The sequence below is a fragment of the Histomonas meleagridis genome (assembly GCF_020186115.1).
Source record: "Histomonas meleagridis strain 2922-C6/04-10x chromosome Unknown contig_23, whole genome shotgun sequence".
NCBI lineage: Eukaryota > Parabasalia > Tritrichomonadida > Dientamoebidae > Histomonas > Histomonas meleagridis.
Window position 1 is genome coordinate 807,672 of NW_027150820.1, and position 14,855 is coordinate 822,526.

The following is a 14,855-nucleotide window of genomic DNA, read 5'->3' on the forward strand; positions in this document are numbered from 1 at the left end:
AAACTTTTTTGTAAAGATTTCATCAAGATATTTCTTATTGAAGTCTGCTTGCTCTATAATGAGTTTGAAATATATGGATGATATCATTAAATTCAATGAAAGAGCACATAATCGATTTTTTTGATTTGTCATATCAACATTATTTAAGAGATCTGTATAATATGTAATACCATTTGTTCCTTTTTTCGGTACTACATTTTCTTCTGTGTTAATTTCTGGAAGATTTGAAATAAAATTGTCATAACTTCGAGGTGGGTTGTTTTGACTTAATATAATACATGGAAAGACCTGCTGTATTAAAGAATGATCTGATGACCAAAAATTTTCGAGAGATTCTTGAATTTCAATCAAATTTGATAAAACCGAAGAATCTTTGTTTGTAATATATTTTGGTTCAGGCACGACTTTAATGAGCTCCTCAAAGACGGAACATACATTTCGACTGAAAGATGATTTGTTGAGTATTAATGATTCTATATTTTTATTCTTTTCTTGCATCTGAATAAAATTGCGACAATGTTAAAAAATTGCCGCCCACTCTTGAATCATATTAAAAAGTTTATTCTCTCAATTTGAACTTACCTTATATTGAAATTTTGGTGTTTTTTAAAAGAATTTTTGAGGTTAACCTTCAAAAAAATAATGCCAAAAAACCGCTTCATCACAAGCCCCTCATTCATGCGTGATATCTCCAGAATCATTATAAAAAATCAAATTTATTTCATGGAGCAAATCAAATATATCAAAAGGAAATCATGTATTTAAAAAATTTTTTTATTTCACTAAACCTGAACAACCGTTTGCTTTCGATGTTTGACTAAGACACAAATTATTTTATTACAACATTTAACATCTATAAATAAAATTTTTTATTAATAATAAAATAATTTATTCTTTTAACAAAAAAGTATATAAAACTTTTTAGAAAAAGTTTAAAAGTTTATTTAATATCATATTTTGTAGAAATATTAAATTTCACTATTTAAAGTGACCACCAAGAAAATTATGTTAACACCAAAAAAATCGAAATAGAAACCTAAAATCAATGAAATATTATGTTAACGTTATTTTCAATATATTTACATCATGATATTGGTTTCACAGGATCTTGTGTTGACACTTTTTATTTTTGATCGTAATTAAATGGCACTTTAAATTATTCTTTTTTTAAATAAATAAATAAAACATTTGGTAAAATATTTTTTATTATATTTTTAAAAAATTGTTTGACAGATTTTCTTTGCAATTCCGAAGTCCCTTTATGTCAAGTCCATCTGGTCACAATTATATATTCCTAAATCCAATTTTTCTTTCATAATTTCTTTTGTTTCATAAGCTGGAATATAAATTGTTTTAAGACATGTAGATGCTACAGGCAATCTATCTTGAGGCAACTCCGTATCGAAATGTACAATAATTTTAAAGTCTTTCACTATGTTAAAGTTAGGATGTGAAGGTTGAGCTAATAGGAAAATTAAGAATTTTTTCATTTGTTCTTGATCATATTGTCTTAATATTTCAATGAAGAAATTCTTTAATTCTTCAGTTTCATTTTCAAATTTCAAATGATTAATTAATCCGTCTATATCGATAGTACTACAGCAAAGGAATTTAATTAAACCACCAGATATTAACTTATTATCTTTGCAACCTGATTGATTATTATTCAATCCATTTCTTATTATAGTAAGCCATTTTTCAATCGATTCAATCCTTAAAGTAATTACAATTTTCTCATAAACATCAACGAAATTTGAAGCAATCGATTTATCAGTCGGGAATCCGATTATAGGCTTTTCAACTGAATCCCAATCTTTATATGTAGAAAAACATAAATTTTCATTTGATTTTCTCATTTCTTGAATGTAATTCTTTAAACCTATATCATTTTCATACACGTCTTCCTTAGTAATTCGTCCTCCAGCTAAAAACTTCCAAACGAAATTTGGAAAGTGAATATTTTGTAGTAAATTTAATCGAATTATTGCGCCTAAAATGACACCAAATGCGAAAAATGCGTCTTCAACTTCTTTACCAGAATTTGTTGGATAAGGAATCACATCGAAGATTCCATTTTTTTCATCAAAATTCGGTGATCTTTTACATAAACCAGTTCGAACATTTAAAAATGAATCAGTTATCATCATAATGACATCATATGTTATACCATCCATATCATATGATATCTTATCTTTATATCTAATTCCCCAATTAGGAAGTTTATATCTTAAAAGATTAAGTTTTTTGTTTTGTATTCCTTTGGAGAATTGATATATCATTGTATCTTCGACTTTGACAGGTGCATTTGCTTTATCTTTGTCTAAAATAATTCTAAAATAATACAACCATTCGATCGAAAATTGTTTAACGAATCCATTTGAGCACGTGTCATCCCTCTTGTAATATTAAATATAGATAATCGTGATTTATATTGTAATAAATGTGAATTTTCTACTATAAGTTTTAACATTTCTTTTTCATCATTTGATTTTTCTGTTTTATCATGAAGTTTTATATAAGTTTTGTTAATAATATATATACAAAATGCTTTGCATTGAAGTATTTCAATTCCAAATTTTTGAATTAACTTTTTCATTTCAAATGTTTGGTAATTAAATGTTTCAAAGTCTTTATCATCAAAAACAGATGATGAAGAATATGTAAGAAATTCATCAGTATCAATATCTTTCCAATCAAGTGCAAATTTATTTTGTAATACAGAATTATTATCAATCTTTATTTCATGATATGCTTTAATACAAATTTCTTGATTTACATTATCAAAGTTAATAGTTTCAGTCTTTCCTGATTCTAGAATATATTTATCAATTTTTACATTTTTAAATATTATTACAAATAATATCTGTTCATTAGTTTTATTTGTAATATTAATGACATTATCTTTAATTTCATATTCATATTCATCTTTTAGACATGTTTCATAAAATGAATTAATATTTTTAATCGTATTATAAACTTTTTGAAATATTGAAGACGGGAAATTATTAATTGTTTCATATTGATTCATTAACTGAATAATTTGATATAAAATCTTTAAGTTAATGTTATTTTCTATTTCATTAATATTAAATTTTTCAGAAATTTCTTTATCTTCTATTCCAATAAATGTTTTTAATTGCTCTTTTTCTATTTCATTAAATGAAATTAACTTTCCTTCTTCTGTTTCAAGAAATAGTTTTAATTGTTCTTTTTCAATCTCAAGGAAAATTTTGAAATTTTTATTATCCGAATTCTTTTTATAGAAATATAATAAATGTTTAATATAAGTTTCATTAAAATCATCTTTACAGAAACATACCTTGTTTTGAATATAAGCAAAGAATTGTGGAATATATTTTATTATCATTGGCGAATTTATTAACCAACAATCGATTAATGAAAGTTTTGCATTAATACGTTGTTTAGATGTTGAACAATTTTCAATGTAAATCCATAATAATATCAAAAATACTAATGGTGTATCATTAATCCAAATATCATTTTTATCAATTTTCCCTTTAGAACCATCAGAGAATGTTATCACATAATTATTCTCATCAGAATCAATATTTTTTCCTGGTGGAATATATATTAAATCTCCTCTATAAAGAAGATTATGATATTTATAATCACCTGCCATTTTAATTAATTCATCTCCGATATCATCTAAGAAATGAACATTTATAAGTTTTTTAAGTGCAAGATAAATTATTTGTACATTTTTACTTTGTAATAACCCATATGAAAGATTCTCGAAAAATCCTGAATTAAGATCATATGGGAAAACTTCATTTCCGATTAACTTATTATCAGATCCTATAAGTGAAACAATCGCAGATTGTAAAAATGAAAATTTGATATTAAAAGATTCTTCTTTATCATGTAATATATGTAATGCAATTAAAACGCTTATCAATTGATTGGTCATATCTTTTTCAAGATTAATTTGCATGTTAAGAAATGATTCTTTTGTTAATATAAAATCTTTTGTTTCATCAAGTTGAAAAGAATCAACGTTTTCGCATAAAAGTGTATTATGTGTTTCTCTTTCATCTTGTGTTATTTGATTAACATTTAATTCTTGATTATCATCGAAACGAATGTTGTTATTATATGAAATAAATGAATCGCCATAAATATTTGGAATATAATCATATATGACATCAGAAACTATAATGTTACTTTTATAAGTAATGAATTCTATTATTGTATCACTATCTGCATAAAAACTATTTCCATTAAAATTAATCTTTTTTTCTCCTATTTCAAATGTAATATTAATATTGTTTTTAATACCATTTATTATTTTTTGAGTTCCAAACATTTTCCCTGTTGGTATTTCTATATAAATATTATTTTTATTTCTAATCACAATATAACCATTAAAAGGTATTATAGAAATGTTTTTAATTTTCATTGTAATATATATATAATAATGATTCCAATCACCTTGTTGAATTTTACTTAAAATTTCGTTTTCTGAAAAAGAACCACTTGGTTGTTTAAATATTCTATTTTTTAATTTATTATTGTTAAAATAATCCATATAATAATTAGTAAAAGGTTTTGCTGTTTTTACTATTTCATCGATTGAAAAATCAACATTTTGTTCAGAAATATAACGAATTAATGTTTGAATATATAACTTAATTAAAAATATATTATTCGATTCCATACAAACACTTTTGAATTTGATGACATCTTCGAATTTTATTGATTCCTCTAAATTAAGTTCTACTTCTTGAATTGTTTCATAAATTTTTGGTTTATGAAAGCGATAAAGTTTACTATGTGGAGTAAATGGTGCTTTAAGATATTTATTACCAATGTATTCATTAAAACTTAAATATTTTCCTTCTTCATTTTGAAATGTAAGTATATCATTAAAATCAGATCCATCTGCAGCAATTATTGCAAAAATAAGGATAAGATAATGCTCAAAAAAATCAACAGGAATTGTTAATATAATTTCTTTGGTAAATTTTTTAATTAACAAATTAGAATTCTGATTTAATATATTTCTAAATCCATAAATAATTTGTGGAAATGTTGTAGTTATTGAATGCAATTTAATTATTTCGTCATTAATTTTAGATTTAACTGCATTTAAATAATCTTTACATTCATTTTCATCAAAGATTTGATATCTTAAAATATCAAAAAATAGTTTAACTGATGACCTGTGTATTATCCAATCACTATTTTTCAAAATTCCTTCAAGAATATTTCTTGAAATTTTAATGTTTAATATATTATTTGGAATGTTAAATAATATGAATTGCATGAAATATTCATTTTCACTCTCAAAATTATATGTTATGCTTAGAATTGTATTTGTCTCAAGTGCTAATCCTATATATGTATAAAAAATTGGATCATTTTTATCAATACATCTTTGCGCAAATTTCGTAATTATATTTATTGCCTTATTATGTAAGTTTTTACAAGTTGCAAGAATTGTAAATAAAGTCTCTAAACCTGGATATATGTTAGTTTCTGATTCCATTAAAAAATCTATAAAACTTTCTAATTTCTGAACATGTTCATCATTCATTGGTGTTGATGATAAAAAATAATCAAGTTTTTGATATGATATATTTGTTGAAATTCCATTCACTAATATTTCTTGATTATCTTTATTAATTATTTTATAAAGAGATTCAAATCTTTGGAAACCATCAAAAACATTTTGAATTTGTTTTGGTAATATTTTAATAAATAAATCAGGATCATTATATTGAATGAAATTTTCTATTTTTTTAAGATATTCATTTTGTTTATCACTATTTTTTGAGAAGTCATTTAAAGATGGTATAAATTTAATTAATATGATGATATTAGAATAAATTCGTCTTAATGTTTCTTTCTCATCAGTTCTTTTGAGTTGAAAAATATCAATACTATTTCTTAATACCCATGATTTAATTGTGTTTCCAATTCCATTTGCTTTGATTTCGGTAAAAAGATTTGTTTGATGTAAAACAACAGCTAATAAAACTTTATAAATAGAATTTAAAAAATTATTATTTAATAATTTGTTTTTAGGTTTATATTTATCATAATCATTTTTAAAGAATTCACAAATGTCATTATCATCAATTAATTCATATAAAGATTCTATTTCACTTGTTATTGATTCCAAATTTATTTTTTTATCATCAATTGGTTGAATTAACCATGAAAATTTTTTTTCACATTTATAAGTTCCTCCTCCACAAATTAATTTAGATATTGCACATATTTGAACCATTAAAAAGTAAAATTCAAAAAGATTATTTTCATTATATTTGATATATATTAATAGTTCTGATATTGTTAATGAATATTTCAACGTTTCGCTTGCAATATCACATGAGGAAAGTAAAGGTGGTGCAAGTGCTAAGAAATTTGTAAACAATTTGATTTTAATTATATCAATTTCAGTAATTTGATATTCAACAAAAGAAAAAATTTGTTGAAGAATTATATTTGAAATATTTTCATATAACATTTTAATATATTCAAGTATTGTTTTAATGCATTTTGATTCATTAAAATTCATTGGATCTTCTTTTATATCTTTTATTGAAGAATCAATTAAACTTTCTTGACATATAAGTAAAAAATCTAATAACCAGTAATTATCTTCTTCATTCGCAAACAATTTTTTGATAAATTTGTTATTAATTTTAATTTTAGATATAAATGTTGAATACCAAAGTTGTCTTAAAGACCATTCAATAAAATTAATATTATTTTCTTTATTATCTGAAATTAGTTTTTTAAATAAACCAAGAAAATCATCAATTTCTGTTTCATTATAAAACAAATCGACATTATTCACTATGACACCATAAATTATATTTCGAGTTTCTTCATCATCATTTTCACTTATTAACTTTTTTAAAAATGGTTTAATTATTTTTGTAGATTCTAAAATGTGTTCATCTAGATGATGACATGTTAAATTTATATCAAGTATTAGTAAAAGTGCTTTAAATAATTCTGATTTGGGTTTATTTACTTTAATAAAATGAACAAAAGTTTTTAATTGGTTAGGTGACATAATTAATTTTTCAGGTATTACATGAGAAAAAGCTAATGATTTCATTTTAGTAAATAAAACTTTTCCATAAGTTTCATAATCCACATTTTCATTTTCATTTCTTTCTTTAAAATAAGATTTGTTTATTAACATATTCGATGCACTTTTATAAATATAAGAAGAAATTATATTTTTATTATGAGATTCAGTTACAATAAAAATAACTTCATGTAATGAATTAATTGTTGCTTTTAGTATATTTTCTTCTAAATTTTCGAAAAAGTTAAAATTAGACATCCTTTTCCCATCTAATGAATAAGTGTTACATTCTCTCAACTTTATTACAATTATAGATAATCCATCAGTTACATAAATTTTTTTTCCTTCTTTAGGAAATAATTTTTCATTTTTAATATAAATATTTGAACATTTTTCATTGAAATATTTTATTGACTTATCTTCTTTATTGAATAATATATAAGATGAACCATTTGAACATGCATCAGTAATACCATTATATACATCTTCATTTATTTCATTTGGAAAAATATCGTTTTCTTCTATATCTGTTAAGCCAATTTGTAATAAATATGATTTAGTTTTTATATATAAATGTTGTGTAGAACAAAACATAAATGTATTATCATCAATGTCATAATCATGTAAATTATAAGTTTCGGAATAATCTAAAACTTTACCATAGTATATTGGATATAAAAACATAATCTTATCTTTGCTTAATACAAATAAATAAGAATTACTACTACAGATACATTGTACCGAAAAATCAACTTCAAATCTTGAAAGTGGCTGAGAAATATTTATTGAAGCAGGAATATCTTCATCCCAATATCTTAAGTTATCGAATATTTCAGAACATTCTTGGTCAGAATCAAATTGTATCTTTTTGTTTGGAAATATGAAATTACATAACTCATCATCAATTATGGTATTAATAACTTGAAAAAATTCGGTTTCTTTTTGTGCATCGTTATTTTTGATTTCATAATTTTGATGAATTTGTTCAATTAAAGATTTCATTTGTTGGATAAGCTTGTCATTGTTATGAAGCCAATACCTTCTTAAAAATGTTAAAATGTCTTTACTACAAAAAGTTGATTGAGGTACATCAGGGTTTTTGATTTTCAATGAAATTGTGGATGGATTTTGATAATGTTGAGATCTTACTCTTTGCCTGTGATTACTGCGTTTAGATGCATTTTTTTGACAATCGTTCATGTTTCTGCTAACAAGGTATTTTTCAATGTATTTCTTATCTTCACGAAATTTTTCCTGATTTGCAAGACGAATTGACCCACGAATCATGCCGCGAGTTGATTCGCAGAACTGAGGCGCTGTGGTTGCAACAATAAGTAGACCTAAGGAACTTATTTCATACTGTTCAAAATCGAAAGTATTTTGATGGAATTTTATTTCTTGGTATTTATTGTGAATGAATTTTTCGTGAGTTTTTGCTCTTAATTTGTCCTGAAAAATTATCGATAATGAAAAATTTTCATCCAGTTTGAAACTCATTGTGAAATGAAGACACGTTGAAAAAATTGAATACAGTAAACTTGCGAAAAAATTGTTTGAATGTAACTTGTCAAAAATTGGATCCAAAATAATCGTTGAAATGAAGTAATGTTTCAGTTTTATGGAATAATTTCATTTTTATTAAATTTGAAACAAGTATTTATATAAATAACAAAACATTTAAATAAATTTATTGGCAAAATTTAAAAAATTAATTTCTAATTTATTAGACAACACACCTCATTACATTATTATCATTTTTAATAATTCAAATTTCATTAGATGAAATAACATTAATTATATTTTTGAATCAATAATGTGAGTATGAAATGATCTTTATAATATATTTTGTGATCAAAATCATCATTTTTCTGGCAGCATTATGTTTTACACTCCTATGACTCAATTAATTTACTTGAAATCCTACGTTAAGGATCATTAAGTATCGAAAATTATATCAAAAAAAATAAAATACTTTTTTTCATCTATTCAAATAGATGGGTGTGAAGCTTGATCGTTACTTTAGTAGAGCCTCAATTCATCGTTAGCAATTAAACGTTTAAAAATTATATCTAAATTTCAATATGCAACTAAGGCAGTGATCAATAGTTAAACACCTCATACAACATTGACTTTTTCACAAAAAGTAATTCCCTCATTTTAAACGTTCAGGAGAAAATGATCATTCAGAGAGTATTAATCGGTATTCATTCAATCTTACAAAGTTTATTTGGCTATTCAATAACGGTCAAATCTTAAACAAATCTCCTATTAAAATGGCTCAGTCTTGGGCCAAAACAATATCAGACGACTTAACAGACATTAAACTAGGTGCATCTAGTCTTGACGGTATTCCAGGGCTTATCAGTGCAACTTCAGATTTGAAATACGTTAATACAATTTTCATATTTATTTGTTTTATTATTTTACAATTTGTTAACTGTATAAAATCACCAACAGAAGTTATTTCAAACAGTGAAATGTATTCAGTAGAGAAAACCTCATCACATGACAAAGATTTTCGAATAAGAATTTTCATAAAACAACTTCAGAAAGAGCATCGTTATATTACTGTTACGTTTAATTTAATTCGTTATTCACCTTTAACCAAAGTTGAACACGTATACTTTTTTGATACAAATTATACCATTTTTTTTAATGACGAAACTGTTAGGACCAATCTGAATGAAGGGAGAGATGTTACATTTAAGTTTGATCCCACACAAACCGAGTCTACTGATGAAATTGTAATATTTTCAGGACAGATTAAAAACTTTGATTCCATTTTACTAAGCGTTCATTTAAGAGGGGACATTGATAACATTGGGCGTGTTCAATTTAAGTGGAAACATATTAATCCAAACTCTGAACAACATCTGAAACTTTTCAGTTTCATCATTTTTCTCTTAACTATATACATTTTGTTTTACTATTTATTAATGATTAGTTTTAACCCATGTACAATGAAACGCAAGCTTTCCATCTTGCTATGTCTCTTAGCATCCTTTGCATCGAATCCATATAAATCATATGACATTGAGAACACATCGATGAAACTCTTTGATTATGTAATACTTAGTTTGTTTATATCATTTTTTCGATTCTTTTTGCTCGATTCGTTTAACTTCTTTAAGAACAAATTCACTGAAACTATTTTTATTATCATATTTTTGTTTCATGCAGTTATAAACACTGCTGCATTAGATGAGCGCTCATTCGTTTTCCCTAATTCTCCATACATTACAAAGAATTTATTCCCTTCGGAAAAGATTATTATGTTTTTGGATGTGATTTATATTCCGATTCTGTTTAAATGCTCTTTTTTGTTCATAAAAAAACATCAAAGTACGCGCATACATATTTTTTGGTTCATAATTCTGATTGTGATAATCATTGCAACAGTGTTTGCTGATATTTGGTTTTTGTTATCGGGTTTTTGGCTTAAAAAAATTGTGCACCCATTCATTAGAAATTCGCCTCAAATAACTTGCGCAGTGTTTTTGATTTTGTCTTCAAGCTTTAGATTTACATCTGGTTCTTATCAGTTTTCAGATACTTCAGCACTTGTGAGTAGAAAGGAGCTGTCGGGGTTTGAATGTGATTGAAATTATATTATATTATTCTTTAAATAAATTATATGTTTTAGAATTCTTTAATTAAAAATATTTTTAAGTGGCAACGATAGAGTAAAATGAACGAAAAATAATCGAATTTATATTCAAAAATTGAATGGTTTGGATAAGGACGTTTAAAATTAACGTGTTTAGTAACGGATTTTTCTGAAAACAAAATGAAATCTGTAATAAAAAATGAGAAAAAGGATGAGGATGATATTGCTTTCGATTTTTCAAATATAGATGATGATTTAGAAGATGATTCACCAACACTTTGGGATGTATATACAAAAATTTGTTATTCTCAAACACCGCCAATTCCAACATTATCATTAATGAAACCGATTTTATCTGGTGATGAGACAAATGCAATTTTCCCACATCAACAAATTTCCAATCATTTGCCAATAATTTTGCAAATGTTAAATCGTGTAAAAATTATTTCTGTATTAAATTTAAGTAATAACTCTTTAACATCAAAATCTGTAGGCCCATTAGTTTCTTTTATTACAGAAGCTGATCAACTTTCTTCTTTAAATATTAATGATAATCCTTTAATTGGTCCAGAGGCTATGAATCAACTAATTCAAGGAATCAAAGAAAACAGTGTTCTTGAAGAACTAATGATTTCCAACACAGGATGTAATGCATCTGTTGGGAAATCAATTTCTGAGTTAATTATTGGATGCACTTCTCTTGCAAAATTAGACATTAGCCATTGTCAGCTTGGCCAATCAGGACTTGAAATTGCTCGGGCAATAGGTAGTTCACCAAAACTTCGGCGAATCAATCTTTCTAATAATGAGCTTCATATTGGCTCAAAAAAGTTTGGAGTTCTTCTTGGAACTAATGTTGCTAAGTGTACAACTCTTTCCAGGATTGATCTTTCGGGTAACTTTTTATCTACTGATCAAGTGATTTCAATGTTTCGAGGATTTTCGAATTCAACTTCATTAACACGATTAGACTTTAGTAGAAATAACATATGTGAACCTGCTGGGAAATCAATTGCAACATTTATCACAAAATCAAAAAGTATTAAACATTTAAGATTAGATCAAAATCCAATCCTCAATGTGACATTAAATAAAATGAAAGGACAAAAGAAGTTACAAGAAGAACAACAAAAACCAGGCGGAAATAAAAAAGATAAAAAACCTAAGACATATTCACCTGGCTGTTACTTAATCTTAAATAGTTTAGCAAAAAATCAATCACTGGTAGACATTAGTCTTATTGGCGTTATCGCTCCAACTTTAGAATGGAAAGGCAAATTAGCAAATTTGGCAAATATAAATCCAAATGTACATGTGATTTACCAAGAAAGTGAAACAGAAACATTTAATTTTTCAAATCCTAAAACAGCACTTGCATCAACTATTGCTCAGATTGATAAACCTTCATCTTCAAGAAAGCCTGTTCGTTCAGTAACACCCAAGAAATAGTTTATATAAAAAAAATGTTTTCTTTTAAGAGAGAATTTATTTTTTAATAAAATAGACAGCATAATAAATTTGATCAAAAAAGTTTTGTGAATGGCAGATATGGAATTGAAAGAAGAACGATTTAAATGTTCAGAAAATTGATTATCGGTCATAAAAAAACATTTCAAAATTCTGTGATTGGTTGACAAACTGTGTTCAAACACCATAAGCGGATGAAGAAAATTCACTTGGTTTGGCTGAAATAAAAAGCCACTTTTATTTCTATCAAAATTGAATAAAATTGACATATTAATATGAGTTGGTTGTATGTTTTCTTTCTAACATCCCAGTAAACGTGATCAAGGCACCTTCCGCCCTAACAAGAAGATTAGCCCAGAACACCGTGGTTATAAATTAGCCCAAATTTCTAAAGCTACACTCGGAACTTGTGATTTACGTAATGCCGTCAAGCTCCCTGCTGGTGAAAACCTCAACGACTGGCTTGCAGTTAGCGTTGTTGATTTTTATAACCAGCTTTCATGCTTATTTGCACCAGTGGCCGAACATTGCACAAAGAAATCTTGCCCAGAAATGACTGCAGGACCAGCTTACAAGTACTACTGGCAAGATAATGTCAAGTATAAGAAGCCAGCAATGCTTCCAGCAAATGAGTATATAACAAATGTTATGTTATGGACAGAAGGTTTCATCAACAATGAAAAGTACTTCCCAAGTGATCCAAGCGTTCCGTTTCCAAATGATTTCATCAAGATTGTCCAAAACATATTCAAGAGATTATTCCGTATTTATGCCCATATTTACCACCATCATCTTGAAGATATTCGTGCAATTGGTGCTGAAGCTCACCTTAACACATCATTCCGCCATTTCATTTTCTTTTCACAAGAATTTAAGCTCATTCCTGAAGAACAGCTTGCACCATTAAAGGAAATCATTGATCAACTCTAAACTGGCTTGGTACAAATTGATTTTTTCTTTTTTAATTTGATTTTTTTGGGATTCGCAAGGAAGAAACGATAAGAAATTGAATTCAACCAGATTTTGTCTTGAGCAGCTTTTTTACTGGTTTATTTCATACAGCTTTGCTTTTTGAATAGATTATTTAAATCAAAACGGTTTTGTTAAGTTTATACAAAAGTGATAACGGATCCATTTGTACAAATGCAAATGATTAAACCAGGGATTTTATTTATACCTCGAGACGGGTATGAATTGAACGAATAATTGGGCCGTTTCCATTGATCTTTGTGATTTCATCATGAGCCTTCAAAAGAAGATTGCAATCATATGTGCACTTTGGCTTTCCATCAACCATTTCACGTTCAGCGAAACCACGGTAAACAAATTTCATAAGTGTATCACGTTCATCATCTGTTAATGCCTTGATTGCAGCAGCAAGTTTAGCTGATTCAATTGAGCAAAGGATAGAGCAGACAGCCTTAGCAGCAGCATCCTTTGCTTCTGTCATCTTGCGAGCTTGGACATCTTTACTATCACTTTTTTCGACAACATGCTTTGGACGAACTGGTAATTCTTGTAAAACTGTTTTGAGGGCATTTCCTGGGTTTGAACGAACTTCTCCTTTTGCTTTCTCAGCACGTTCATTTATTGTATCTACGTAAGACATTTCCAGCCAAGTGACAAACCATCAAATTTTCAGAGCAACCGATAATCACTTTTTCTTAAATTATATTTTTGTCATTTTTTTTTAATAAATTTAACAATGTCAATAATCATTCGCTTCTTAAATAAATCAATTTGATTATTACTAAATTTAGTAATTTATTATACATAAGCAAATATCTGAATGACTAAAATGTATCACAATGTAAAAGAAATCGAAAATCAAGAAAGCATTTACACGAAATTTATATGTAATTTGAGTCGGAATCAGAATCAGAGTTGTCCCTTCTGCTAGTAGTCGGCTTTTTGCCTCCCCTTGCAATACTGGATGCGCGAGACCTGTTTCTTGTTTCCATCTGTGCTTCATTTGGATTTTCTGGATCATAATCATCATCTCTAATGGCAGCACCAGAGAACGAATCCATCGAATCTGACTGTCTTTGGTGTTGTGCATAAGTTGGTGATCTTGATCGAGAATGATTTTTCTTTTTAGCTGGACCTTTTCCTTTGGTTGGTGCAGCAGCACGAACAACTCTTCCTGGTTTTCTGCAACATGAGTCATATAAATAGCAAATAATAAAAAGAACAACAAATGTTATACCGATTAAATATCCGGGTTTGAATATACCATATTTAAGTTCTGGTGTTGCAGTGGGTTGAGGAGTAGATGGTGTATCTGTTGAATTGATAACATCAACTAATCTGACAATTTTAAGAACTGTTGGTACATATTCAGCAACGTAAGAATCCACGGTAGTTGGGTTTCCGCTGGGATCTAATGATACTGTTTGAGTTTTGCTTATTTCAAAATTAATTGTATTTGTATAATCAACTTTAATTGTTCCTGCCATAGCAGTAATATTTGCAATGGTAAAATTAACAGTAGCAGTAGATTCTTCACTTGCTTGCACAAAAGGAATAGATATAAGCAAGAAAAACATTGCTGTAATTGAAGGTTTTTGAACCATTTATGATCGGCATTTTTCGAATTTTTCAATAAAATTTATTTCCTTTGAAAAACCGAAGTTTTGGTAACTTTTTGAAAATGATTATTTGTATTCTCTACCGGATGCGACCGTTAAAATAGGCATTAATAAAAAAATTCCATTTTGT

The 14,855-nt window shown here is 26.8% G+C and overlaps 3 protein-coding genes across 3 annotated transcripts; 1 reads left to right on the forward strand and 2 right to left on the reverse strand.

The window, feature by feature from the left end:
• Positions 1-11,093: 11,093 nt before the first annotated feature.
• GO595_003845 (Mob1/phocein family protein) lies at positions 11,094-13,067 on the forward strand (the record flags this gene model as incomplete). Its single annotated transcript, XM_067916910.1, has 2 exons — positions 11,094-12,118; positions 12,491-13,067. The coding sequence occupies 2 exons, from the start codon at positions 11,094-11,096 to the stop codon at positions 13,065-13,067; spliced, it is 1,602 nt and encodes a 533-aa protein (XP_067776132.1).
• Positions 13,068-13,308: 241 nt separating this feature from the next.
• Positions 13,309-13,746, reverse strand: GO595_003846 (arp2/3 complex 16 kDa subunit; the record flags this gene model as incomplete). The annotated part of the gene is made up of 1 exon (XM_067916912.1): positions 13,309-13,746. The coding sequence occupies one exon, from the start codon at positions 13,744-13,746 to the stop codon at positions 13,309-13,311; it is 438 nt and encodes a 145-aa protein (XP_067776133.1).
• A 241-nt stretch (positions 13,747-13,987) lies between these two features.
• On the reverse strand, positions 13,988-14,683 carry GO595_003847 (uncharacterized protein; the record flags this gene model as incomplete). The annotated part of the gene is made up of 1 exon (XM_067916913.1): positions 13,988-14,683. One exon carries the CDS (start codon positions 14,681-14,683, stop codon positions 13,988-13,990), a length of 696 nt encoding a protein of 231 aa, XP_067776134.1.
• Between the last annotated feature and the right edge of the window lie 172 nt (positions 14,684-14,855).